Source organism: Xiphophorus hellerii, chromosome 14 (assembly GCF_003331165.1).
Source record: "Xiphophorus hellerii strain 12219 chromosome 14, Xiphophorus_hellerii-4.1, whole genome shotgun sequence".
Lineage (NCBI taxonomy): Eukaryota > Metazoa > Chordata > Actinopteri > Cyprinodontiformes > Poeciliidae > Xiphophorus > Xiphophorus hellerii.
This window is the reverse complement of record NC_045685.1, coordinates 14683768-14708877: the sequence shown is the minus strand read 5'-3', so window position 1 is coordinate 14708877 and position 25110 is coordinate 14683768. Positions and strand designations below refer to the sequence as shown.

Here is a 25110-nt window from a genome sequence, read left to right as displayed (position 1 = left end):
TAATCTGGCAGCAAATGTGAAGGGTCACTTGAAGAAGGCTCTTGACAAAAGATGTCCTCAAAATGTAACATATTTGGGAAAAGTACTGGAAAGTAGAGCGGGCAAAAACTGGCAAGTCAAGATGTGGCATTCTAATCAAATTTGACTGGAAGCTTAAACTGAGTCAAAAGGTGCTTCAACAAACACTTATAAAAGCTGTTTATTGCAGCATTTCTTATTGTTTTCTCCCTCTAAGATATGTGTTTTGGTAAAAGTATAAAGTATGCAGGTCAAATTGAAGGTGAAAAAGATAATCATGGTTTCAGTTTTTGCATAAAAACCTGGTATTTAACCAGGCTTTGTGACACTTTTAAGTTCCTCCAGTGATATTAGAACTGGAGATGAAATGTTTTCTGCTTGAAAAAGAAAACTTAAAACAAAAAAAAATTACAGAGTTTTCAATGCTAATTTGAGCCATAATTGTCTTTAAATGTGCCACTAAGAATCCGTGATAACTGAAACAGAGGCTGCCGAAAATAAGTTAACCAAAGGCCTACCCCACAGAGCACAGTAGGCAACAAATAGAGTTTGTTTATCTTCATTAAAATTAGCCTTAGGTGTCACACAGTACAAATTCATTACTGTGCAGCTTTTCCACACTCCTATAGAACAAAAGGATGGAGTCTATTTTAAGTCCTGGGTGGATGTCTTTCCAATTTGCTTACAGTAGCTAAGTGAGAAGTAAATGCATCATCCACGCAAAGTGCAAAGTGTTCAATATTCAGCCGTAACTATGTGACAACAGAAGCTAACCTCCCCCTCTAATTCTTTATTTTCTCTTACCTTATTTCCATGTTGACTGTCTCGTAGGCTTCCTCCACCTTCTTCAAGTTGGTAGCCTCCCACTCTGCAGCTAGACAAAACAAAAGGTCAGACAAATTAACAATGCGGAGTTGTTGCGACTGGGCGCCTTGCGTGTTGCCAAACAGCGCTCTCCAAATATAGGGCGGTATTTTTAAGGACTGCAAGAGGCTGCACATAAACATGAGCGTGCTATTTTCAGGTGCGTTAAGTGCAGAATGAGGAGCTTATTAGCCTCTTCACACTGAAAAGTGTGCTAACTGAGACTGAGAGAGAAAAAACGAAGTCGGAGGGAGAGGGAGAGCTGCAGCAATTACTGCATGTTTGTCACTTTTATCTCCATCTTTCTCATATGCACATTATCTTGTGTTCATTTAAAATATGCTTATCTTAGGCAAGGAAAACACTGTGAGGGGCCTCAGTGGGATTCAGTATCTTATCCAAGGACACGAGTGGGGACGTAGAGAATAGAAACATTTGAAGCAAACATAAAATACAAATGCAACCACTGAAGAGGAATCTGTAACCTTCATCAAATTATTTTTTTTAAATCTCAAGATTGTTTTAAAAATCTTTTTGTACAATATGGTTAGTGTTCATACACATATCTGTAAAGTCAACACATCTCTTTAAAACCCGTTTCAACTGGACAAAATCCAGTGAGAAGAAAAACATGCTGATGACTTGTTATTATCAACAACTGGGAAATCAATGAGATATAGCCATTAATTTTGGATTATTTGATTAGAAATATGTGACGACCGCCTGTCTGACTGGGGTGTAAACGTAAAGTGACAGGACATTTCAGCAAGTCTCTTGTCAAAATGGGAAACACAAGAAAACATGCTTGTAAAGTAAGGTTGTGTTCACCTTGTTAAATGTTTGTTCAGGATGTAACAAATTGGCTCGAACTTGCTGATATCTACAGTCAAAGCAACAATTAAAAAGTTAATAACAATTGGAACCAGGACAAACAGTTGGAGGAAAACTCAAGCTTATAACAGAGTCTCCAAAGCTCACTCTTATGGTGCGTTCACACCAAATGTGTTTTGGGGGTCTGGTTTACATTCAAAGTCCATGTAGAGGCCCGTAGAGGGCGAGTCACGGTGTATTTTGAGCGTCTAGCACGGCGCAATTTGAAGCGTTTGACGCGTCAAACGTATAGATTGCAGCGTAGATTCTGGCAATTAGGCCAGCAACGGAAAACAACGGCTAGAGCAATTCTGACGAGTCTGACGGGCCCTCGACACACCTCCACATAGACTCTCAATGTAAACCAGGCGTTTACAGGCGTTGGTGTGAACGCACCATTAGAGAACTTGAAGGAATCAATCAGAACTTGGGTTCACCAAGTTCTCAACCAGTTAGTTGGCTTTGTGCCAACTGACTGGTTGACATAAAGTGATTTTCTGGTGTCTCACTCCAGAAAATCACTTTATGTCCTACCCCCTGCTTAGCTCTACTGGGAATTTGACTGAAATTGACCGCTTTGATCACATGATTCAAACATGGGTCTATTCAGCGACAAACATTTCAGTTAGGCATGGTGTGAATATTTCACCTGCTGTTATGAATTCTTGTATTACCAAGATAGATTATTTTTAAAATAAGATGAAAATTTAGTGGCCTCTGCCAAAAAACAGAAAATATCAGTAGGTCTTTCAGGAGGATAATGTCCCCAAACATATGGCCAAATCAACACAGTAATGGCTTAGCAAACAGTAAAGCAACCATTCGCCATGGAGTTCACAGTCCTTGGATAAATCATATCAAAATCCTGTGAAGAAAACTGAAAGGAAAATGAAATTAGTCCAGGATTTTTGAAAATCTGGAGAGATTTCACCAAGAAAAATGGTCAAAGATCCAGCTGGCTGTGAGCTGATGTAAAATTATAGGAGATTGTACATCGCCTTAAATATTGGAAAGTAAATGTGGCTTGGGCAACTTAAATGCCAAGGAGCAATGTCACCTGACATGCTATTGGCTGGCATTTGGAGAGAAGCCAATCCAGGAGTGTAAACTTACTTTCCATGCCACTGATTGGCTTTACCGCTAAGAGTGGATACAGAAGGCTGTGGTAGGTTCTGTGATAGTGCAAAAATGGTTTCCATTTTGCGTATAAATGCACAGTAAAGTATATATGGTGGCTAAACTATTAAAATTGGTAGATATAGAAGGGATCTCAAATACTTGTAGTTTTCAGCTAATCGCAGATGGTTGTTGTTTGGGTTCCACAGTATCTTGTTGCAATACAAGATGAATTTATCTCAAGGATTTTTACACATCTTGAATATCAGAGCTGTAAGCACAATTAAATCCTGCTATAGTTTTCTTACCTCATAGTCAGAGTAGGATTGGATTAATTAATAAAAGTCAGTCGTTTATTTCTCTCCAATTTGTTTTATAAGCATATTGTGACTTGGTGTGTAGGAACACCAGCACAGCAACATTTCTAGTATAATTAAATAGACAATGTTTCAGTCCTTGCTGAATTCCTGTCTTTTATTTTTTTTTAAATTGCTCACTAAATCCACAAATGTACACATTTCCTGACAGCCTCTGCGAAAACATCGTGAACAACCTGTCAAAGCAAATGATACCTGAAGAGGTAAACAATCTGAAATAATGGAATATACATTAACCTCCAAAGATAGGAAGCGATGAGACAATGCTACCAGGTGACAGCCCTATAACTCATGATGCGAACATAATTGCACTCCTTTTTCATTAAAAGAGGGATCCGATTACTCGACAGTAAAAGCATGCAGAACATTTGTGCCTGAGCCATGCCAGCCCTTAAATGCGAACAAAAAAGGCCTGAAAAGCAAAGAAAGAAGGTGGCTGAAAATAGAAGTGAGGACAGGCTTAAAAGACTCCAATTTAACCGCCTGGTGCCGTTGGACATGTGGATTTAGTGGGGCTTCTGAAAGCGGACAGGTTCGCCGCTGACGTCGGAGAAACTCTCACCGGGGCCTGGTGCTGTGGCAACGGATAAGAATCTGCGCGTGGCAAAGAAACCAAGTGGGAAGCTGTGACAGCACTGGCCTGAATACCAATTAGCATGTTCCTTCTATTGTATGAATCCCCAAACACTACTACTTCTTTTTTGCAAAACTCGATACAGATGTGAAGTGCTTTAAGATCATGGACGATTTTAAAGCACTAAAAGGGAACAGGATATTCTTCTTTGTCACCTTTAAACCACTTAAAATCACCACTTACATTCCCTTCAGTGCCTTTCTTGATTTTGTTTTACTCGTACAGCTAAAACTAAGCTCAACAAAGACAAAAGGAGGCACAAAACCCCATGTGGGTGGCATTTGAACTGCTGCTGCAGCCATTTTCTCTCTACATAACTCGAAGCCTACGTTTCTTCTTACACTATCAGACAAGGACAACATTATAACCACAGGTATGATGTGATGTTAAAGCCCACTTTATCACATGCATTATTAACATTGATGAGAAGGTTTTATCGACACTCTATTCATGTGGAGCATTCAGGACAAACGTTTTCACAGTAAAACTAAGCTGACCAGTGGATATTTTTCTCTCCTATACAGCACTTTACCAGAAGCTATAAGGAGAGCTGTTAAACCACAGAAGCTGTGTACAAAAATAGAAAAGGATGAACACGGAGTGTAGTGTACGCCGTCTCCTCTTCCCCCCCAAGAATATCTCCTGTGTATACATACCTTGAGCCAGAGACCGAAGATACTGTGTTTACATGCGAGTGGATCAATAGGCGAGACGATTCCTCTGCAGTTCTAAGAAAAGAAACCTGAGAGAACCGGTGATACGCGCCGCCACGGCCGTGCTCGATGCAGCACAGCTGATGCAGAGAAGGCCACCCTTGATTCCCCATGCTTCACGCAAGCAACACACACCTAGAGACGACGCCGACCGGCGGGCGCATGTAGGAGGGTGGTTTGTTGTCTGTTATTTAAAAGTCTGCTCTTTAAAATAATGGCAGAGTACTAAAAGCTTCCACGTCTGTTCCAGTCCACTTTTAAACACTTTCACTCTGCGCTATGTTGCAATACCCATTTTCTCTTTTGACTTCAACGTTCTCCTTGGATTCAATATTTTCAGCATGAGCTCCTAACAGCCTCGCTGTCACCCTCACCTCCCTTTCTCAAGCTCCATTTTCTCAGCATCTCTCTTCAACTCAAGAGCTAGCTCTGACTGCTAAGTGGTGAGGACTAAATTATAGGCAGAGAATTACTATACCCTAATGTATAAAAGATGCAACAAATTGGGAAGAAGACTTTTTTTTCTTCACTGAACTAGTTCTAATTGCACAAACAAAGCACAGAGTGCCCTTTAATCAGAAGGTAGAGCCAGACATGAGAATAAAAACAATCAAAAATGATGTCAATGCCTTGTAGGGATATGTAGGTATAAGTGAAACTAAGACAATAATCTGATTAAAAGCATGTCAAACTGAAAGTATTGATGCACTGCTTACTCAATAGTTTTGATGCACTGAAAAAAAATCTGTACTGAAAATGGAAAAGACTATTTTTTATTTTGCTGTAATATATTTGCTTGTGAGGTATAGACTGGTATATATTTATACCAAAAAGGTCTGCATTATATTTTATTATTGATCAAAACTTATATTGCAATCACAATAAATGCCAGAATACATTGTGATAAAATTTGAAGTCTTAAGTCAGTGCCATGTTTAAGCCTACTGACTTAAGATGGCTTTTAGTTTTTGTAATTTAAGAGAAAAACAATGACAGCATTTACCTTTAGGATGCTTAAAAACACAGATTTGTAGTGAAACAACACAACATAATTGTGTTAGATATGTTCCTCAGGAAGGCCAGCTCTGTCCTGGGTTGCTCCCTTGACCCAGTTCAGGCAGTGGGAAGCAGAATTATTCTGGATAAAATAGCATCACTGTTGCAAAATGTCTCTCACCCCATGAACGAAGATATTACAGAACAGGAGAACTCCTTTAGTGACAGACTGTTGCATCCTAAGTGCACAAAGGAGGCTTAATATAGGTGCTTCCTCCCAGCAGCTATGAGACTCTGTAACCTTCACTGCATCCAACAAACTCAACAGTGATTCCATCCCTGCTGTTTTTTTGTGCTGTTTTTAACATTTTGAATAATATTCCTGCTGTTATTTTCACATCACTGTTGAATGAACTTATTTTTAGTTTTGTTTATTAATTCTTATTTCTGTGTAAATCTACATTCTTCAACTTGTCTGTCACTTTACATTGGTACATCTGAATTTCCCCACCAAAGAACAAAGCATATTTGCCTACTATTTATCTTAATAATGTTTTAAATCTTTTAACTGTCACTCATCATGCGGTTAATTTATATCTGCACTGTAAAAAAAAAAAAAGTATCTAATTTATGGTAAAATACCGGCAGTTGTGGTTGCCAGAATTTTACCATAACTATGGTAAAATATCAAAACTCCCAGTATTTTACATAGCTGTTTGGAAACCCGTCTTCCAGCATCACCAGCTGCATGTTTATAAATCCAACTAGTGAAATTCCTATTTGCAGTTCCATTTACAAGACATGAACATGTTTTGTTCTGTATCACCAGCTGCTATTTATGCATTTCCATTAATAAATACAATGCAATTTGGAAATACCATTCAGTAATGTAACGTATTCACAATCAACGACTGCTTCTTAAAGCAACATTTATAAACCAGACTGGGAAAATTAGAACAGATGTGGACCAATTAGGATTTTTTTTATGTATGCCAGCTTCAAGGGTCACAAAATGCAGTACCATCCTTCAGAAAGCACAGAAATTAATGTAATTCTAAATATAGCAGAGGGAGGACCAAAAGTGTACTGGCAGAAATGTCTAAAATGATGTAATAATAGGGACCAGGTGGCTCCCTGTCTGCGGAAAACAAAACCAGTTCTTCTCATTTTTTTTTCTCCAAAGGATCAGTTAAGAACTGGCTCCAGCACCATCTCTGGTTTGCTTTAAAATTGCTTTATAAAACCTAATAGGTAGCGCTAGCAGGGCTCATCCCGGTACAAAAAGTCGTTTTTTTGAAAAGCAGCCTTCTTCCTCTGAAAGTGGCATAATTTTATTATTCCATGTAAAGTGTTTAAACGCCTAACAGGCAAAATCCATGATTAATTAATACTAAAGAGTCACTAGACGTAGAATGAGCTTCAGAATAAAGCCATAAGCCAAACATTTTATCAGACAAGTCGGTGCTACATTTTCCTTTTCTTACATTCTTCTCCTCTTCTGTCCAAATCACACAAATTCTGAAAGTGAAGCGCAGGCTTCGGGGAGTTGAGGAGAGGTCAATCTCGCCCTCCGCATAATCGTTGTGTTGGAGTGTCTGATTGTATTAGGGTTGAGTGAATAACTGTAGCTGGCAGAAATAGCATCATGTTTTGAACTATCAGTGCAATTCATAGCCTTGTGACTGACTCGGTTTCTATTCATTCTCCCACGCTCTCCTGAAACTCTTTTTTTTTTTCCCCTAAAGTGGTTGAAGGACAAACGCGGCACAGCAGCGAGGGTGTACTGGAATTAAGAATGAATGCGTTGACTGACCAACTATCATTATAGGAGCTGATAAAAGCAGGCACTGCAGAACGTGGGCTTCACTTACAAAATAAACCATTCTTTGTTTTACATGTAATGTTTTAACGTGTTGTAGGAAAATAAAGAAAAAAAAACAGTATTAACTGTTGAACTATCTGTAAACAGAGGTGTGCTGTTTACAGATAGTTCAGTTAGCATTCAGGACAATGCTAACTCTAACTTTGTCTTTATGAGATGAGAGGCTACTTTGGCTGTTGCATTTTTCTGATCTTGAGAGCAACACAGAAAATTAAAACACACATGCTGATGTTTTTACTTTTGTGTTTTCTGTAGCATGACATGCAGAAAGAAATACAATAGATTTAACTATTATGTATTATTTTAGACAATCGTTTTAGTTTTTAAAGCTGAAAAATTCAATATTACACGGATTATTTATTGTATTTCCTCTCTAAATAAATAAAATATATTGGAAGTTGTAATAAAATAAATAAATGCTGCAAAAGAGCTAAGGAAATGTATGATATTCCCTGTGGTTTGTGTTTGTTACATTTTGTAGTTTAGTTTCTTTAGTGTTACCATAACAATAAACAGAGGAAAGGTTTTGGCATATCTCCAACAAAACAAACATCACAAAATAATAGAAACATGTTTTCTTCAGTATGCAACTGAAACAATGGTCTCTCATAGTGACGGAAAATTAAGTTTTGATTTCCCTCAAAAAACATTTTTCATATTTGGTGGTGAAAAGTATTTCCCTCCAATGTAAATTTAAAAAAAAAAAAGTGTTTTACCCAGCCTGTGTTCCTTGTATTTTTGTCCAGTTTGTTTATATTTTTGCTACGACAAATTTATCAATTATGTTTGAATATGTTTCATGTCCGTATATAAATTCAACAAGGCATACAGTTAGATTTTTGTAATAATTCAGAGGTTGGGTTTGAGTACTTATATTGCCACAGTGACGTGTAATCACTAACATTTAAAAAGGGAGGGGGGGCGGAGTTCAGTGAAAAGAATAAACACACTGTCTGGAATGAGTCTGCTCTGCAGCGACTGGGTGCTGTTTATATGAATATGTATGATGTAACAAACGCCTAGGAGCTGACCTACTTCTGCGTCTCCTCTGCTCATGACTTGGTCCCCTTCCGGGGTAACTCTGTCATCTTGCAACACACTGTAATAGCAGGAAGCAAGCCGCTCTCATGTACAAATCAACATGCTCCCGCTTGACGGTTTTGCAAGTGATAATCACTGTCTGCCGAGGGAAGAGCCCAGAGGTGGTCCAGAAGCCGGAGGATTCCTCAGGACTTTAGCATTCTGTCATGTTTAGCATTTGTGTTTACCTTTGTTTGTCAAAAGTAAATGTTAACTTGAGCAGTTGCATGATATGAAACGAGGAAATGGTAGAGGTAAAGCAAATGTTTGATGGACAGGTGCACATGAAAAAAAAAAAGAGTGCTCTTCACAAATCTGGGGCTGCACACTGGAGAGCAGTCGAAGGCAACATCTCAAAGTATCTTTATCTGGGATCATTTTTGGTATGATGCCAAACGCTGTAAGCTTCACAAGTGGGAATAAGAGAAAAAAAAATCTATTTCAGAAAACACAGAAAGACAGAAAGCTGGCAACTCCTCAAATCACACTTCCAACATTTGATTAAGTAAAAATGGGCTAATTTAGTGTATCACTCAAGTGATTACAATCCAATACATTCCTCCTGTGGCTATTAAAACATGAGACTGAGGGCAGGAGGTGCACACTGTTTTGCAAAATAACTTTTCCACATATTGCCTTCTGTTTCATTGGGATTTTATGTAACATATCAACAGAAATTAGTGCATAACTGTAACGCCAGAGAAAAAAGATAGTAGGTTTTGAAAATATCTTGCTGAAACAAATATGAAGAGTGTGGCCTATGTTTATCTTCAACCCTTTTACTTAGATATCCCTATATGCAATATTCAGAAGTCACCTAATTAGTAAACATGTATAAACCCAGGTGTTTTGAGAGGGTCTCGGAGTTTTGTTAGAGATCATTAGTGAACAAACATCATCATGAAGACCAAGGAACACAACAGACATGTCAGGTTAAGGATGACATTATTAAGAGAAGCAGTCCAGAGGTCAGTGATGATTCTGGAGGAGCTGCTGACATCCTGAGCTGAGGTGAAAGAATCTGTCGACACGTCGAATGTTAATTGTGCGCTCCATAAATCAAGAGTTCCTCAAAGAAAAGCCTGTGACTGCAAAAGACTTTAAACCTTAAACATACAGTCAGAGCTACAACAGAGTGGTCTAGATGAAAGCATGTTCATGTCTTAGAATGACCTAGTCAAAGGCAGGACATAAGTCGAACTGAGAATCTGTGGACGGATTTGAAAATTGCTCAACATCCAATTTGACTGAGCTTGAATTATTTAGCAAAAAAAATCCATAAGATTTCAGTCTGCAGATGTGCAAAGTGGGGAGAGATGGACCACAAAAGACTTGCAGTCGTTTAAGTGAAAGGAGGCTCAACAAAACATTGAGATGGAATACATATGCATGTCATTCTCAGATTTCAGTTTCTAATATATTGTGAAAATCAGGCTCCCATTTTCTTCCACTTCACAGTCCTCCACTGTTTTGCATTGAGCATTAACGTTGGTGGGTATGATGTAACAAAGAAAGTTTTATATCTTTAAAACTTTTTCAAGTTCAAAGGGTACAAAACACACTCTGCAACTCAGTGGAGGAAGAGGAAAATGCACAAGTAGCTATAAATGTTCCTGCAACTCCTCAGCAAAATAAATACAAGTACTCTTTTCCCCCAATGCTCTTGAGTCGACTCCCTCTTTGCTCCTTCTGTCGTTCCAGCACTCCAGGTAAGCACAATTTTATCACAAGGTCGCCCCGAGTCAGGGTCAGAGGTGACGCTAAGCGCCACGTTAATGGCAAACCTCTCATGTTTAACATTTCGCATCTCATTTGGAAAGTGCTGAACAGAGACTTTAATTAACACGCCAAGGTTTGATGAATACCAGAGCACAAATACCTATGTTAACGTTTACTTTCTCAGAGTGCTGGAATTCACCAGTCAACCCAATTAGTGACATGTTAAAGCAAAATACTTTTATATTTCGTGCTTTTGAACATGATGCATTTGCTAAAGTAGAAACGTTTTAATATTGCGAATAAGCCCGATGGACAGCAGGTCACAAGTTTAACCTCTCTATAATTGGCCCCACATTAAGTTCCAGTCTGAAATTATGCCTACTTCTTTTTTTTCTGTTTACCATTTTTTACCCTCGTATCTTTAGAAGCAGCTTTTAAATTAGATCAAAGTGAACCCTGCTTCACAGTACCCATATATTCAAAGCTAATTTATTTCATATGCTTGCAGCAGGATTCAACAAATAAAACGATATAAATAACATTGAAAAATGGATATCATGGTGCTTCAAGTTCCAAGTTCTGACCATAAGAAAATTCTTAGTTTTATGCGTTTATGGCACGGTTTATTGTCACGATTGTTTCACATGGCTAAAATGATAAATATTTTCATTATAGCATTCAACCCTGCATGTTTCCCCCTGACGGTTGGGAATGAATGATAAGGGAGGTTTGCAAAAAACTCCAGATCACGGATGCCCCTTTCCAGGCAATCTCCACCACATGCAGCTACTTTGGGAAAGAAGAATATCTAGAAAACAGCTTTTTGGATTATACATTGTAGTATTCAATATTTTTCTCTTTATATCTTTTGACTCTTGCTCCCATTTCTTATTTTTTTTTATTTTAGAGCTAGCTACTCTAACTACGTGAAGTAGTTGATAACCAAATGTCGAACTTCATTCAACTGAAAGTTTACTAAACAGCCAAGTAAATTAGCACTTTAGAATTTATCCTCAAAAACTTATTTAGGAAAAGTTATGTACACTAACCATTTTCAAAGTTAGTGAAAGCTCTAAAAATAAATTGCAGTAGTGGATAAGTGGATATGTGCCCACCACTAATACTCCTCTTTGATAAAGCGTTATCAATCTAAAGAAACCCAGCCAGCTGCATCAAATGGATCAAGCTGACTGAGCAAAAACACAGTGAACTGTAAAAGGGACTTTGAGGTGAAACAGCTGTTGCATGTTTTTAACCAGACAATATATTTGATTGTCTACGATACCATTGATATGATCAAAGAGCTCTTTTTTTTAGCCAAGCATGAAAATTACACATGAAGCAAACTTGACATGAAAGAAAAGCAGGAAAACCACTGAGCATGTCTTGTTACAAAGCCTCCTGAAAGATTTCTTTTTCCACAGTTCAATGAGCAGCCCTTTCGGTTGGTTTAACTAAGTTAATATGGCCCTCTGGAAGCAAAAACATGCTCACCCCGGGTTTAAAGTTTCTCCAGGTTTGACTCTTGAAATAACATTGAAGTGTTGCATTCAGGAAGCTGGAGCACAGAGGAAGCAAAAGAACTCAGGTGCTCCAGGCTTGATTAGACCACACAGGAGGAGACGTACAAAAACCCGGTCAACTGAAACTGCTGCGCTCTGCTGGAGCCCCTGGTGACGCTCACCCCAATGCAGAAAACAGAGTCACAGTACTCTATTTTCAGAGTAAAAGAGAAAATATTTTCTTTAGAATTTAGATGGTGGGTCCAGAATGGTGATTTCTAATCTGTAGCAGTGACTGACTCCGCCTGCTGTAAGTGGCTGATGGGCAGCTACTGGAACCCAAACCGGCGGTGTAAGCACGGTGGATGACACAAGCTCTGCTACAAACAGTTGAGGTAGCACAAAGGGTAAAGAGACGAAAAGACAACACAGTCAGCTGTAGCTCAGCGGGCAGCGGCTGAAACAGAAGCATGGCAGGACTGTGGACACGACCAGTTTGCTCCATCTAAGTCAGCACCACGGAGAGAGCTTGCTGAGCAGGCATCAAGGAAAACAGAGTACACAAACAGGATGGGCTGGGTGCGTTGACATTTTGGCGCTGCAACTACTCTGACAAAATAACGACACTGTCGCCTCAGATTCCTGCAATGCTGTTGCAGATCTTGAGCTGAAGGAGCAAAGAGGCTTTACATGCCCTGCAACTTCAAGGGTTCATCACAGAAAAGTCAGTAGAACTACAGACAGTCCTCATTGTGTCCTCTCTGTTTCATTCTGAGCAATGCTATGCTAATGTCTCTCCAAACAGGCCTTTACAGGATGTGTCAGACACATCAGCAAAATAGAGGGCAAGGGAGACAAAGACAAACAAGCACAACTGCATTCACACTCAGGCATGCTGACACTACTGTGCACAGAGATAACAGCAGAAGAAGCCTGTGAGTGTGAGTTGGGTAAGCTGTAGAGCAGTGAGTCAGGGGGAATGAAGTGTTTGTGTGAAGGTTTAAAGTTGGATTTAAGAGAGGACAGGAGAGACTATTGAACAAACCAGAAAAATCAATCTATGACTCAATAAGACTTTGTTTATGGAACTCTTTGTACTTAGCTTAGGTTAAAGAAAGATTAAATAAGTTTTTTAGAGCTACAAAAATGAACGAAATGTTAACAGACATGGACCCAGTACAAAGAACCTTGACCGATTAAATTGTAGTCACACTGAAAATAATACTTAAGTTTGTTCAATGAGATACCAGAGAAAGTGCTTGAGGACAGAAAAATGCAGTGCTGTCCTTCCTACACCTGTTTGCAGAGTAAAAAGGGAAACTACAATTTTCCCTTGATTAAAAGAGAAAAAAAAACATAGCTGTTGGGAATATTTAAGTTGTATAAAACACAGCCAGGTATGGTGTTGAAAAAAGGAGGCACCACTTCTGTTAGGGCAACGCATTTATAAACTATTGCTGCTATGATAAGTGTGGCATGTATGCTAAGCAGCTAGCTGCTAGCTGGTTACAACAGCTGACAGCCTGACTAATTAAGAATTGAGTTGGAGCCTGTAAGTCAGGAAACGTTTGAGTTGGGGCATGAAAAGTTGGCTGAAAACAGTGTATCTTGGCCTTAATCAAATTATCATAGGCTTGTCATACTCTTAATATTACACTTTGAGGTGCAGAGCAGCAGAACCTATAATATTGTGAGTTAAAAACTGAAGATGTCCATGTATCAAATTTAAAACAAATCCCAATACATCAAAAATCTCTTTTTAAACATATCAAACCAAAACCATCAATAAATGAGCAAGTAAAACACAGGGAATACTGTGTAGATCTCAGCATGTCATCAGGTATAAAATGGTGCATCAGCCTTGGGGTGTTTTAAACTGATCATACATCAGTTTTTGGCATCAAAATGATGACAACATTATATTCTATATTTTACTCATCTATTGTTAAGCTACACCAATCCATAATATCTACAAGAAGAAAGTCACTTAGAAATATTTTGATTTTGATCTGGAGTCAATCTGTCAGAGTCAACTGGCCTAAAACAAATGGGTAAAGAGAGTAACAAAGTTTTCAGATAACAATTTACAACTGAATCAAATTGCACAAGACATTACCATTTTTATGATAATCATAAATGTGGAAATTAGGAAGATTAACTTCCATAACCTCCCTATGGAAGACAGGGATATCGTCTTTATAAGTTCTATCTAACTTGATAGAAATGATAAAATTCTTTGAAATGACGTTTGTTGGGAACTGGTAAGATTCCAATGAAATCTGCAGTGAAAGGAATCACAGTTCAATCTGAGGAAAGCTACATTAAGGCCAGAGAGGGCGCTGCTGAGCAGCAGTAAACTCCACACACCCTCAGGTTTCAAACGTAGGGGGTTGGGTGGAGATGTGCAGGGTGGACTGACCCTCGGTCTCCCCACAGGCAACAACTCTTTTGTGAAGATGGCTTGTGTGTGCATGTGTGTGTGTGTGCGTACGCATGCGTGTGTCGCTCTGACCTATCTCTCCACACTGCAGCCTAATCAAGGGGAAAGAGGAAGAGGGAAGAACGACAAGTGTGAGTCAAGTCGTCACGCAACGGCTGGCGATACACTCTGGGATAGCTCTCACCGGCCCTGGAGCGCAGCCTTTTATAGCAGCAAGCTGAGATCCGACACACTCTCAAAACGCACAAAACGAAAGGATGACAGCACTTCAACAAAATTTTGACCAACAGAGTAGCAGCACATGTTGCAGTCGAATCCATCACCTCAACATTTGTTTTTATTACTAATATTATTCTCATAGATGGTGATAGTAATTCGTTTTAAATTACAGATGTGATTGAACTCAGCAAATCTTCACTTCTCAAAGGTATTTATTTATTTTTCCGACAGACCCATCTGCCTCATTTACTTTTACAACCATTCGTAATCCATAATGGGATGAGTGTGTTACCTCCCTATCTCCTGGCAGTGTCTCAGTGATGATCAAAAGATTCCTGTATGTGCATGCATCTGTGTGTGTGTGTGTGTCTGTGTCACTCAGGGAGAAGTGTGGACAAAACAAATGGTGAAACCAACACCAAACCCTCTTGTGCCAGTTAATTATTTGCAGTGCTCCAGATGCTGTCGCAGGCTGAGCACCGCTGCTTCGGACTTTGCTGAGGGCACTGGCTTTGTGAAAGCTCGCTGGCCCTTTAAATAATACTACAACTAAAGGCGAGGAACGGGGCAACACTGATACATCAGACAGAGCCTGATGGCAATTATTTAGATGTCCGCTTGCTAATTATAATCGAGCATGACAGGTGCCCAAAACGATTTGTGAGCAAACTGCCTGTGAGCTTCTGCGTGTGGCTGTCTGCTTTTGGATACAGATAAAGATAGCCCGGCCCATGTCTTGTCAAACAATCATCGTTTTCTGTTTCTGCCAGGCTCTGCTACCGTCTCTGATGACCCTACAGTTAGTGAGATGGTCTTACAGTGGTTGATTCACCATTTGCCTGATGCCAAATATTATAGATTGATTGATAGAGCCAGGAGGTATGGAAAGCGAGAAGACAGTGATTGATATTAAGTGTTCCATATTTTGTTACATTTTAACCACCAACTATAGATGTTTTTCCATTCTCTGTGATAGACCAGCAGAATTTGTGAATAATTGAAAAGTGGCAATTAAATGATAAAACTAAGAATCTGTCTTATGTATTCATCACCTTGAGTCACTGTGTTTTAATCCAATTATACCCAAGTACCTGTTGGTGTATCTCCACTAGTTTTGCACATCTAGACAATGGATATATTGCAAATTTTCTTTTTTACAGAGCATTTTAAACAACAACAATTAAAAAAGCTTGATAAGTTGTGTCCAAAGTCAGTCTATTTAATTACTCCCTATGGTTCAACACATCTAAATCAAATGATGGTTCGTTAGCAGGCCTCTGCAGAACTTAAACATAGTGAGTGGGAAGGTTGGCACATTTAAATCAGCTGTAGTGGAGCAGCAGCACATCTAAAACTGGTTGGAAATCAGTGATGGGTCATGTGCAGAGATCAGTGAATAAGAGTCGGCTCCCCACTTTTTTCCTTTTTGCTGCTCAGCTCTCACTCTCAGTGGCTCTATCCTGCTCACGGCAGAGCATTGTTTTAATTGGTAACATGGTGGCCTTGTAGCCAATTATATCCGTGAATATGGAATCATACAATTATGTAAAAACAGAGAGGGGGACAGACACAACCGGCAGGTGGAGAATCTGTCTGTCCCTTCAGTCAGTAAACAGCAGTGAGGAGGAGACTGTACTGAGGAAATTGTTTGGTTACTGAATTTGGTTCTTTTTGGCAGATTTGTTTGCAGTGTTTTGTTCATTTGTTTTTGCTGGCAAATTTAACTAAACAAAGTGTTATATATGCCCAAAAGTTTAATCTTGGGCTTGTTTACCTACGCTTCCACTTGAGTTGTGGATCTCTGCAGATTCTCCAGAGTTATCATGGCCCTTTTGCCTCACCTGTCGGATTAGGTGGATGGCTTTGGCAGGTTTGCAACTGTGCCAAAACAGAAGACTCTTATTCCTGAAACTAGCCTTGCACAATTCTGAAGATTCTCGCTTAAAAATTTATTTTTAAACAAGTGTTGCATAAGATTATCAAATATTCATAACCATTTTGATTATATCGAACCACAGACTCTGCTCTAGTGCGAGAGGAACCCTTGGGTGTTCCTGAGCCAGTCATGAGATATAATCAGTGTGAACCTGGTCCACCCTGAGGCCTCCTCCATCTGAAGCATATCCAAATGACTTTGTCCTAAACAGAAACCCAAAATGCCCAATTAGGCTTATTTGGATGCAGAGAATCAGTGAGTATATTCAGGGTTTTTCAATCTGCCCTTAGTCTCCTAAAGTTAAGCTCTGGTGGACAAGTTTTGATTTTTTAATGATTAATTTAATTTAATTTAATTCAGTGGGGGGAGCTAAAGAAAGCAAAGCATAAAAGTTGCAGTTGAAAATTGGGGTTAAACTACCATTCCCTTTGAAATCTTCCCAAGTCAAAATACTTTTAATGCCTTTTAAATGTTTTTTCTTTATATTGTTTGAGGTCTAAAACAACCCCACAGAATTTTTTTGCTATTTTGAAAAGCTTTTAATTTCTACAAATATATGCTTAATAGACAATATTTAGATTTTGAGATTGGGGAGAAAAATCTGTGATCTATGAATTAATCACAATAGGAAATAGAATTTGGGTTTGACCATTTTTTCTTTTTGGTAATGCTGCAGTGACGGATATCAATTCTTTTGTCGAATGTTTCTACATAAAAAAGCAAGATTTTATTGGTGCAACTTAACTCTAATGCTCAACCCATAGAAGTATTTTACTTTCAAACAGTATTTTCAGTATTTTAAAGAAAACAAACAGGCTTATTAGCAATGCAAGACTTATTGCCAATAAAGATGAAAAGGTAAATGTTAATTTCCCCACTCTTCATAACAAGTATAGAATAAAACAAATTTTAATTTTCATAGCTGCAAATTTTGATTCAACTCCGATGTGTCTACAAGATCTCGAGCCATCTACTCTACACCACCAGGGGCAGTAGCTCATTTTCAACCATAACTTTGCCACATATCTTTCTCATATCTTTCTGAGATTTACCAAAGATAAAGTGGCAAATCTTCACCTGGGTTTCTTAAGTTAACTATTGATCGTATGCATTTGATAAGAGGACCAGAAAAATATAATCTGCAAAATGTTGTACTAATTTCAAGCATCCTGAACTTGAAACCCATGTGTGGTAGAAACACTGCACGTTAAGATTACGAGATGAAGTAATAACAAATGATAGCCCCAACACAGTTCAATGAACCTTTCAACATCGCAAGAACCAAAGTTGCTTGAGTAGGAATCAAACAGTTCCTTGTAGGGGAGATAAAAATACTCTTGTGCCTTATATATGTTGTGTTTGCTTGTTTGTTTGTTTTTTATTCATTCATTAGTATCTGTGAATGTGCTAATCAATTGGTCATGAGCTTTGTTATGTTCTAAGTGAAGGTGATGTAAGTCTAAGTCTTAAAACCTTCTACTGAAAAAGGTTTATTTCTGCCGCATTAGCACTGCTTAATATGCATAAATACTCTGTGCTACAAGGAAACTTTAAGCCTTCCATTTTAAGGCAAAATGAAATCCAGATTCCTCTCTTTGGGCTGAGCAGGTGGAAGACTCATCAGATTGTAGATAGTATATCCAATCACTAAACTCAAGGCAGTTGCAGATGAATAATGAATATGAATTGAATCCTCTTTACTTCAACGTACACGGGTGAGTGGGAGACGGAGTCAAATACATTGATGGGACAGGGTGACTGTGCAATGTTTATACATACTTAAGACAGAGCTGCATTACAGTCTGCCACTTTTACTGCTTCACCTCTTTGCAGCTTTACTGTGTGTATGTGCATGGTGAGCAAATGTGTGTACGCACATCTCTGTGTCTCAGAGTGAGGCATATTGACATCCTTTACTGTGACCCTCTGACTCCTGACAACTCCAATCAGCAGGATGAGTGGGAGGCAAAGAGAGGCGGTGTAAGTCTGTAGAAAACTGCTATGATGAGGGTGTGTGTCTCCATGAGTGGACTTATGTGTATGAGTGAGAAGAAAGGGAGACTTTTGCATGCTAATTGGTGCTTTCTTGGGGAAGAAAAGTTAATAAAAGGAGACAAGAACGCTTACTTTTTATGTATGCTGCCATTGTCCTATTGCAGTTGTGGTATTCCAAGCAATACAATCCCTAATTGTATGGTCAATTATCAGATATTACATTGGGATACTGAAGTACTACAATATACAACACATTAGCTGGAATTATATGGGACTAACAGCCTCTATCTTCAGTAAACATTCTTTAAATTGCCATGTTGCAACCAAATGAATGGCTGTTCGTGTAACATCATGCAACATGTCACCTCTGATTATGTTGGCAATTATCTATTAGCACTATCGTCTGCACTGGGTTTTGCGAGAGTCACGTGCAAAGCAGTGTGACCAAATCATTTTCCATCATCAAGGTCCAGATTTAGATTGGTTCATCAGCTCCTGCTTGATGCCAGGCGCCGGTGTAAATGAGAAATAGAGAAGTCGTTGCACTTTTGCTTGAACAAAATCCCACATGTTTTTTCTTCAGCTCTCAAGAGAAGAGCAAAACCCGCCATCGAATGCATAGACGTATGTGGGATTTCTAACACACAACCCAAAAAGAAAAGGAAGAGGAAGAAAAAGAAGCTGTCACTATCACTCCCTCTCAGAAAGCTAGACCACCTGGAAATAAAGGCTATGTGTTTGAAGACATGGCTGCATAGGTGTAAAGTTATTAACCTGCTGGGTTAAATCTCCTAATAGTTAATCTTAGAAGGAAGCTGTATGTCAATGTGACATGATCATCCACAGAACTGTATTTATGTTTTAGTCCCCTTTGCGGTCTGTGGTACAAGTAGGATATGGTTTACAGTTAATAGTACCAAAAGACTTCCTGTTTGAAACCTTTGTCAATTTGCAGATTTGGAAATATCTCTGACCTTTGTGTGTGCTCTTGCATATACTGCAAGTAGAAGACCCTTCTAACCATTTCCACCAACAAAGGGAGGTTATTTGTGGAAACTAAGGACATTTTTCCTGTTGGAATGCACTCTATTAGTTGGGCTTAAAGGTATGGTGTGAATTAAGTTTTGTTTATGGCTGGAGTTAGTAATAATATACTGGTTAGGGCACCAGCTACCTTGCAAGGATAAGCAGGAAAAGACAATGGATGGATGTGCAAAACAATGTAGTCGTTTAGCTTTCCTTGCAGTCGCAAACTGTATTGTTTAATCCTTGGCTCATGTCAGTCAGCAAGAATTAACACATAACATTTAAAATTGCAGCATGAATCGGGAAAAAAAACATGTATATGTAGCACCTGACTATAAGTCTAATGACCAGCCTAACAATTCAAAAAGTGCATCTTAGAGTCTGGAAAATAAGGTATATATAAAATTTTCTAATTATTTATTGTCCAGGTTCAACCTCGCACTCAGGTTTGAATATAATGAATTCATTTAAAGTAGTAAAAGAAAACTTACCAGTAACATAATATTACTATAACATTAATATTGATATGTTATAATTTTAAAAATATATGTTCAAACAGAGAACACAGAATGGTGAGGTACAAAGAAAATAACACTGCATGTCATCTTTAAAGTTAGTGGTAGACTAGTTTAGCCTGAGGAGAATCTAGTCACTGAAAAAGAGCAGCAATCAATCTTGAATACAAGTTTAATACAGGGCAGCGGTTTATGCTCATACAAACTAACTAATTATATTTTTGAAGTTTTGAAAATATGAAAGTTCATCTAACTAAAGAGAAGTATCTTGTTTAATAAAATCTGCTTTCCAGAATAGATTGGTGCATGTATGAAAAGTAAAAAATAAGTACTTTATAGTGCATCGTGAAAAATATGCGCAATGGAAATAAAAAACACTCAAAATTGACAGTTTTTGCCTGAGGTCTCTCACTTCAAATCAAACCCTTCACTCTGTTTTATGTTCTCATATTTCTCATACAAGGTACAGCAAAAAAAAAAAAAAAAAAAGGACCCAGCAAGTTTGCTGAGCACACAAAAGTCAGGTAGCCAATCTGAGTAAAGACTGAAAGGGCAAAAGAAGGGTGAAAGTGATTGATGCCTAATCTGGGGCTCCGTTTCATAAGGCAATAACTGCACTTTCATTTCTGTGAGAAGAGCGTTAGCCTCAGAGAGCCCTGTAAAATCCAAGAGATGATAAAGTAGATGTATGCTATACTTGCAGTCCACTCTCTCTTTCTCTCTCTCTGCAGGTGGACCTGCTTCGAATTTCAATGGCTGGAATAAAATTGTGCTCCATTCCAGAGGTTGAATACACTGTACGTCTCATGACATATCTGCCAATAATAGCCACTGTTTACAACTAAACATGAATTTTATTTATTTCTGCCAGCGGTCAGAGGCTTCCACACAATCTTTCAAAGGTATATAAAGGTGTCATATTAGAAATTCCCCAGTCTATTATTACCTCTGCTGTAATGAAACATCCCACACAGGTAGTGCCAAAGCGCACAGCTTGGGAAGCGGCCTAAGGCCCCATGTTACATCAATCACACCTTAGTAATTGCACCATTGTGTTATTTAATACATAAAGAAGAATCCAAAATTTTTACTATTTTGATTTGACAACAAATTTTAAAATAATCCTAATCCTAATCCTGCAAATCCACAAACTCAAAGTAAGGTGAACAAAATCCTATGCACAGGCTAAGGAGTTGACAGTCAAAGCAGGTTGAATATCGGATTTTAGTTATGTTATTAGAAAAAAATGGATGGATCTATGGATTTTCAAAATAAAAACACGTCCTGTTTGAATTTTTTTTAAACAATTTTCACAGTTTCTGGTACATTTAGCAAAATAGATTTATTTTTGATGGTGGGGGACATATTAAACCCATGTTTTCAAAATGATTTAGATCAATTACCTCATACAGATTTGTGATTGCCTTATTTAATCATTCATACACCAAATATACTTTAATAGGCATTAACACACACTGGAAATCAACTTCACCTTCGGCGGTACAGCCAACAAATGCCAAGGAAAATGAATAGCATATTTGAATTAATTGCTTTGCAAACGCCACTCCTTCAGTCTTCGGCAATTCAGACAATAATCATACGTGTGCTTTGAGACTTTTAATTTCACTCATTTGAGACTTGAAATTGCCCGTTATAGACCTTAGACTTCACTTGGACTTCCTTTGAAAGACTTGGACTTTGTTTGGACTTCCTTCCAAAAACCTAAGACTTGGCTTGAACCCACCCTTGACTTTGAGTTGCACTTGAAGTCAACTGGAATGCCCTGTAAACATGAGTGAAGCCACTGCTATACTATGACTAGTATACTATGATAAACAATGAAGGATAGCCATTGCAAAAAGTATTTAAAATTATTTTTCAGTTCTAAAAAGCCACAACAGATTGCTGATGTTTGTTTTTCCTCTGCTACACCATCGACACCAAGCCGCAATCATTTCCCACTCATATATTTGTAGAATCATATTTTAAAATATAATACCAGAGTGTGTCAGCATCCCCATGGCACAAGTGCAAACAGCCATGGCAGGATGTGAAAATAATAAAGCAGCTCTGCGTATTGGAGAACACCGAGCCCCTCCACACTCTCAGCTCTCTGAGAGACAACAGCAGAAACAACACAGATACGATTGACTTGCCTAATCCAATTACATTAAGAAACCGTTGTTCATTTAAGAAGTACATTAAGCTGCAATTTGAGGAATATTTTCTGATTAGCAGACAGCAACAAACAGACTAATTGTTGTGCCTGGTGATTTGAGCTGCATAATATTATCCATGCACTGTCAATCATGCTCGACTCCTGGATGCAGGAGGGGGGCACCGACGCTGTCAATCGACAAACACCAACATACAAATCAGATGGAAACACATCTTTCCAAGTACACTGTGCCCAGAATGTCCATATCAGTGTATGGAGCCTGCTTACATTTGTTTATGCACAGTTGTATTTAACAGTCTTGACATTTACCGAAATTGATTTTTTTCACAGCCATGCATTTGTTTGTACATACAACGATGACTCTGTAATCCCATTTTAATTAGAAAGATGTAGCAAGCATGCTAAGCTCACACGCTCTATATTCCCTGCAGCGATGCCACGCTGGCGAGGAATCAATCACCAAGGCGCTGGTTGCCAGGGCAACAAAAAGGGGGCTTCTTCACTGCTGTCTAAGTGGTAAATGATTGCCAGTACAACTCATCGGCGGATGTGAAGAGGTTTTATCTCTCCGTCTGCCTCCTCCCCTCGTCGCCATATCCTGAGAGTTAATTAAAAGCAGATGACATGAAATACATTTAAATCGGAGCAGGGAATGAAACATACAGCACAAATTGAATTGCAATGCCGGGGGGGACGAGGGACTGAGGTAGGGCAAATAGGTGTGAGGAGGGGTAGGGGCTTAAAGGGGGAGGCAACAATAGTGAAAAATGAACATGCGGTGTGAGAGCGGTGTGAAATGAAGATAAACATACTGGTGCCTGAAGAGACTAGTGAATGCAGGAAGCGAAGGGACTTGTGGAAGGGATCTGGCGGGGGAAACATACACGTCTTAAATTTTAACTCAAACTCTCATTAGCCAAACTCTTGACCCAGGAACTGACTCCTGTTTCACCTTCAACACTCTGGAGGTTTTCCTTCAGACTCAAAAACTCAAGTGAGACTGCAGTAATGGGGAGGGAACAGTCAGAGAACAGTTGATGGGTTATTTTAAACCTAAAATGGTAACTCCATGTAAAATTCAAACCTGCTATTTACATACACTATATAAAAAGACATAACCTTTGCTTCTCACTGTCAGACAATAAATCAGACTAAGAGTTTTACTGTTTATAGGTCGGCTAGGATAACTAAAATACCAGAATAACGGGGGAGATGGGTTTTCTAGATAATGTTGCTACTTTCCACAAACTTAGACATTTATAGACACTAAGATTTCTGTGTTTTAATCAAATGGGAAAGCATGGATGACACAGTGTCATAACTTTGTGGCCACATTTTAAGGTAATTCATTAAATCTGACCTAAATTGGAGCACATATGGATGTGAATGCATCTTCAGGCAACACCTAAAAAACACTGCTTCCAAATCACTAATGTTTCTTGCAAATCACAAGAGACATTAGCAAAAGAATTGTGGACCCCCAGGGATCTGGTTCAGCTTTGGGTATAATTTTTAGTTACCTGAATGTGCCATGTTTAGCTATAAAAACAATAATTGGCAGATCCTGAGCTGTTGGAACCTGCTACTGCTAACATTAGCAAGTTAACACTAATGTAATCCTTGTTATTTTCTAACTTGCTGAAAATGCTCAAACTTAGTAATTACCCACATATACTAACTTGCAGTTATTGTTTGCATTTGTCAACTGAGACTAGTTAAAATCTGTATAGTTATAAACATTTAGAAAAAAACATTTTTATTGTCACATAGGGATGAGATAGAAGTATAAAATAACATACAGAAGTACTTCAAACAATACGCCATTTTCCCATGTCTACCCATCTGCAGAATCTAAATCTATCATCTTCATTCTGATAATTAGCAAGCAGACTATTTATGGCCAATCATATTTCAGATTTTAATGAAAGAGCTACAAGTACAGCCTCAATTTCCACTTTTAACTATGCCTACAAAAACAAGATGAAACATGGACTCCTAATATTTGCATTTTTTCATAGAACCCATACATGATAAAATGTGATGGTGGTTAAAAACAACCTGATCCATAAATAGGTATTTATTAACATAAATACCTATTTATGCTAATAACAGGTATAATGCAATAAAAAATAAAGCTAATGGGAATTGACATATAAGCATTTTAATGACAATTGGTATATCGGATTGGTCATTAAATAAATATATAAATAATATAAATAAATCCACATTTTTTTACTAAATAATTAATCATGAATCAAATTTTTACTTTGGAAAATGTAAAATTTTCCAAAGTAGCCAAAGAATACCAAAAAATATCTCCAAGTAAATTCACTCTTTACCACTCAACTTTTAAGCCTTTTTGAAAGAAAAACGCTTCGATGTTGCAATCCAAGCCTAAGGAGCTTCACAGAAAGGTTTTACATCCAGATTGTTAGCATTGAGATCAACAATTATAATCAAGAGGCAATCAGTTGTCTATACAGAGAGCCATTATATGAAGTGTAATCTCTTGAATAAGCTTGATTTTTGGATTACACTAGCTGCAAGACATTTCACTCAAACCTTTTAAGGCTAAAACTAAACACTGCCAAAAGTCTAAGTCTCATGTTGTCTACAAAGCAGTCTTTCCAACTATATGTATTGAGCCAGATCAAATCTCTCCACCAGCCTCTTTGTAATGCTCAGCACACATTGCATTGGCCCATGAATCAAATGGCAAGCACACCAGCAAGCTCAGGTTTGTCCATCTGGCAGCAGACATTGCCTCCTTATCCATCGGGATCATTCCTTCCTCCTCTTCTGCCTCCCACTACTGTCTTTCCAATTAAAAGTTACACATCAGCCTCAAGTCTGAGCCAGACTTCCAGATGGTTGGAATGACATAGCAAGCTTTTCTCCTCTTGCGTTGTCAGTGGAGAAATCCCTTACCTGCGTCTTTTTTTTCCTTTTTTTCTCTTCAGAATTGCTGTGCAGCTAGGCGGTTGGTGATGCTTTGGGAATTGAGACGGGGCCTTCTTCTCAGCTAAATT

At 38.5% G+C, this 25110-nt stretch overlaps 1 protein-coding gene across 1 annotated transcript in view; it reads right to left on the bottom strand.

Moving 5' to 3' along the window:
* LOC116733291 (glucosidase 2 subunit beta-like) overlaps positions 1-25110 on the bottom strand; it is a 145518-nt gene that overhangs the window by 49831 nt on the left and 70577 nt on the right. The window contains exon 11 of the mRNA XM_032584088.1: positions 823-892. Within this exon, the coding sequence (XP_032439979.1) occupies positions 823-892 (70 nt within the window). The remainder of the gene's footprint in view (positions 1-822; positions 893-25110) is intronic.